Source organism: Salmo salar, chromosome ssa23, assembly GCF_905237065.1.
Source record: "Salmo salar chromosome ssa23, Ssal_v3.1, whole genome shotgun sequence".
Taxonomy (NCBI): Eukaryota; Metazoa; Chordata; class Actinopteri; order Salmoniformes; family Salmonidae; genus Salmo; species Salmo salar.
Window position 1 is genome coordinate 22760211 of NC_059464.1, and position 3657 is coordinate 22763867.

The 3657-nt window shown below is 45.3% G+C and overlaps 1 protein-coding gene across 1 annotated transcript in view; it reads left to right on the top strand.

Annotated features, from left to right (window-relative positions):
• LOC123729852 (uncharacterized) overlaps positions 1-1046 on the top strand; it is a 1475-nt gene extending 429 nt beyond the window's left edge. The window contains exons 1-2 of the mRNA XM_045706316.1: positions 1-253; positions 349-1046. The exon at positions 1-253 is cut by the window's left edge and continues 429 nt beyond it. Of these exons, the coding sequence (XP_045562272.1) occupies positions 8-253; positions 349-1017 (915 nt within the window). The 5' untranslated portion in view covers positions 1-7 and the 3' untranslated portion in view covers positions 1018-1046. The remainder of the gene's footprint in view (positions 254-348) is intronic.
• Positions 1047-3657: the final 2611 nt, after the last annotated feature.

Sequence of the window (3657 nt, forward strand, 5' to 3'; positions counted from 1 at the left end):
GGGCCAAATGTTCACCGGTGTACAGGAAGCTGCCATTGTACACTTGGTTTTGGAAAGTAATGAAATCAGATTACGAGAAATTCAAAGCCACATCATCCAAGACAACACCATATTCAACAACATTCCACGAGTCAGTCTGTCCACATTGGCTCACATTCTCAAGCGAAACCAAATCAGAATGAAACAACTTTATAAGGTGCCGTTTGAGAGAAACTCTCAAAGAAACAAAGAGGTCAGACGAGCATATGTGGATGTAAGTACAATATTGACTGCAGTACACTACACGCAACATTGTTTCCCAGTGTACTGGATAACACCATATTGACTGCTTTTGTTCTTTGTTTTCAGGGAGTACTGGAAATGGATGCTCATGCAATCCCACATGAGTTCATCTTTATAGATGAGGCTGGGTTCAACCTAGCAAAGACCAGAAGAAGGGGGAGAAACGTCATTGGCCACAGAGCCATTATAGATGTTCATGGCCAACGTGGTGGGAACATCACAATGTGCGCTGCCATCTCCAATACGCATGGTGTCCTCCACCGTCATGCCAACCTTGGACCATACAACACAGTCCATATTCTCACATTTCTGGACAGACTCCACAACATTCTCATACCACCAGAGTGTATGAATGATGCAGACCATCAAAGAACCCGGTACGTTGTAGTATGGGACGATGTGAGCTTTCATCGTGCAGCCCCAGTCCAAAACTGGTGTGCTGACCACCCACCATTTCTCGTGCAATACCTCCCACCATACTCACCATTTTTGAACCCCATAGAAGAGTTATTTTCGGCATGGCGGTGGAAGGTATACGACCGGCAGCCCTTTGTGCGCATGCCTCTTGCGCAGGCTATGGAAGAGGCATGTGATGAGATTGATGTGGGTGCGACTCAGGGATGGATAAGGCACTCAAGGCGCTTCTTCCCTCGATGTCTGGCAAGGGAAGATATTGCCTGTGATGTGGACGAGGCGTTGTGGCCAGACCCAGCTGTGCGGCAAGATGCTGCCTAATTATTTTTCTTGCCTCTTTTTTCTGTGTATTTTTTCTGCACATTTTTTCTGCAATTTTCTTTTTCAGTTTACTGTTTTTTTTGTGAGGATATTTTTGTTCAGTCCAATGTAAATATATCTGCTGTGCATATGTTGCACTGACTTGTTTGGTAAAAAATAAAATGTTTCAACAGCATGTGTGTGTATCTGCAAATATTTCTGTGCATCTGAAGAATTTTCTACAATTTGAACTATTTTAGTATTATGGCAAAGCATACTAAAGATGAGAGTGCTTTTCATTATGCCCAACAGTGTGTATGTAGTTGGTTAGACAAAAATCTGGTAATATGAATGAAGTGTGTGCCATTTGGTGCAAACGCTTGATTTTGATAATGCTATATGTAGTTTTGGTTGCAGTGCTTCATTTTGCAGGATTTATGAGGTATTTTGCAGTTTGGGTGTGTGGTTTTGTGAATTGTGTTAAGTATTTTGATAAAACCAGCCTAGTTTGAAAAATGGTTGGGAAAAATTGGGAAAAACTGTAAGAGGACACAACTTTCACCATGGCTATTCGAAGAGTTTGCCATTTGCCTTTGTCTGTTATTTTTCACTTTTTCTCATTACTTTTCCATCCTGATTAACCAGATGACAGGGTTGATAAGAATTTTCATCCAGTTTAAAACGAATAATATAGGCCATTATTATTATTATTATTATTACATAGTATTATATAGTATCTGAAATCAGGACGGTGTTGTGTCAATACCAATGAATCTCCTCATACAACTAGCAGCTACTGTATTCTGTCTGTCACTACTGAGAGAAGGACAACTACTGAAACCTTCCTTTGTCTATTTATCTCTTGGTCCCTCTATCTCTCTGCCTCTCCCTTGTTCCCTCTCCCTATCTCTCTGCCTCTCCCTTGTTCCCTCTCTCTATCTCTCTGCCTCTCCCTTGTTCCCTCTCCCTATCTCTCTTCCCCTCCCTTGTTCCCTCTCTCTATCTCTCTGCCTCTCCCTTGTTCCCTCTCCCCTCTCCCTATGTCTCTGCCTCTCCCTTGTTCCCTCTCCCTATCTCTCTTTCCCTCCCTTGTTCCCTCTCTCTATCTCTCTGCCTCTCCCTTGTTCCCTCTCCCCTCTCCCCTCTCCCTATCTCTCTGCCTCTCCCCTGTTCTCTCTCTCTATCTCTCTGCCTCTCCCTTGTTCCCTCTCTCTCTATCTCTCTGCCTCTCCCTTGTTCCCTCTCTCTCTCTCTCTCTCTCTCTCTCTCTGCCTCTCCCTTGTTCTCTATCTCTCTCTCTGCCTCTCCCCTGTTCTCTATCTCTCTCTCTGCCTCTCCCCTGTTCTCTCTCTCCATCTCTCTGCCTCTCCCTTGTTCTCTCTCTATCTCTCTGCCTCTCCCTTGTTCTCTCTCTCTCTCTGCCTCTCTCTCTCTCTCTCTCTCTCTCTCTCTGCCTCTCCCTTGTTCTCTCTCTCTCTCTCTCTCTCTCTCTCTCTCTCTGGCTTTAATGTTCAGAGCAATTGATAAAGCCTCTGGAGGAACAGTGGCCTGCTACAGTCTTTGATTAAGATGGAACAATAAGAAAGAGAGAAGAGGGAGAGGAAGAAAGGGAGGAAGAGAGGGATGAAGATGGGAAGAAAGAGAGCTAACTGTGCCTGACTTGAAACAGGCAACAGATGTTGAGGATCCTTTTGGAAGCAGAGCAAACGAGACAGAGCGTGCTCAGTAGACAGAGACACTGTTTGATTTATCTTGAGGAACACACACCTGATTACACCTGGAACACAGAGAGAGAGAAAGAGATGAAGAGAGAGAAAGAGAGAGGGAGAGAAAGAGAAAGAGAGGGAGGGAAAGGGAGAGAGAAGGCGAAGCGATTGTTCTTCAATAATGTATCAGACACGGTCACACACTCACAATTCTACGCTGTCTCACCCAAACAACTGTACACAGTCTCACACATTGACAACACTAATCGCAGGTGTTGAAACAAGTCCTGAAACATGCAGGATGACCAAGACCTGAGATTCAACAAGGGGAAGCTAACGTTGAGAAAAGCACATCCTCACCATGCAGGAAGGAATAAACAAGTCCTGAACCACAGGAGAGACACTTACTGAGACTGTGAAGAGAGCTGTGAAGCACAAACAAACAAACACACACACACACACACACACTTTGAGATTTTCTGCAAAGGGAGGCCATGTAACAGTCAGTTGGTTCCTCGCAGTATAAGCGTGTGTGTGTGGGTGTGTGTGTATGTTGTATAAGTCTCTCTCCCCCTGATTAAATATTCATGAGCCCTCCAGCTTGAGTCACGCTGATTCGTCAGAATCTCTACACACACACACACACACACACACACACACACACACACACACACACACACACACACACACACACACACACAAAGTCAGTGAGTGCAGTGCAGCATTGGAAGGAGATTGGGGGTTTGGAGATAGATGGAGAACAGGGGAGGAGAAAGAGGCCCGAGGATGACAGAGAGTGGAGGAGAAAGTGGAGGGGGGCAGAGAGATTGGAGAGAGGGGTGTGAGTAATGGAGAGGGGAAAGGAGCAGAGAGACAGGCAGGGATGGAGTGATGACTAGAGGGAGGGATGTAAGGGAGGAGTGATGACTAGAGGGAGCGTTATAAAGAGGGGTTG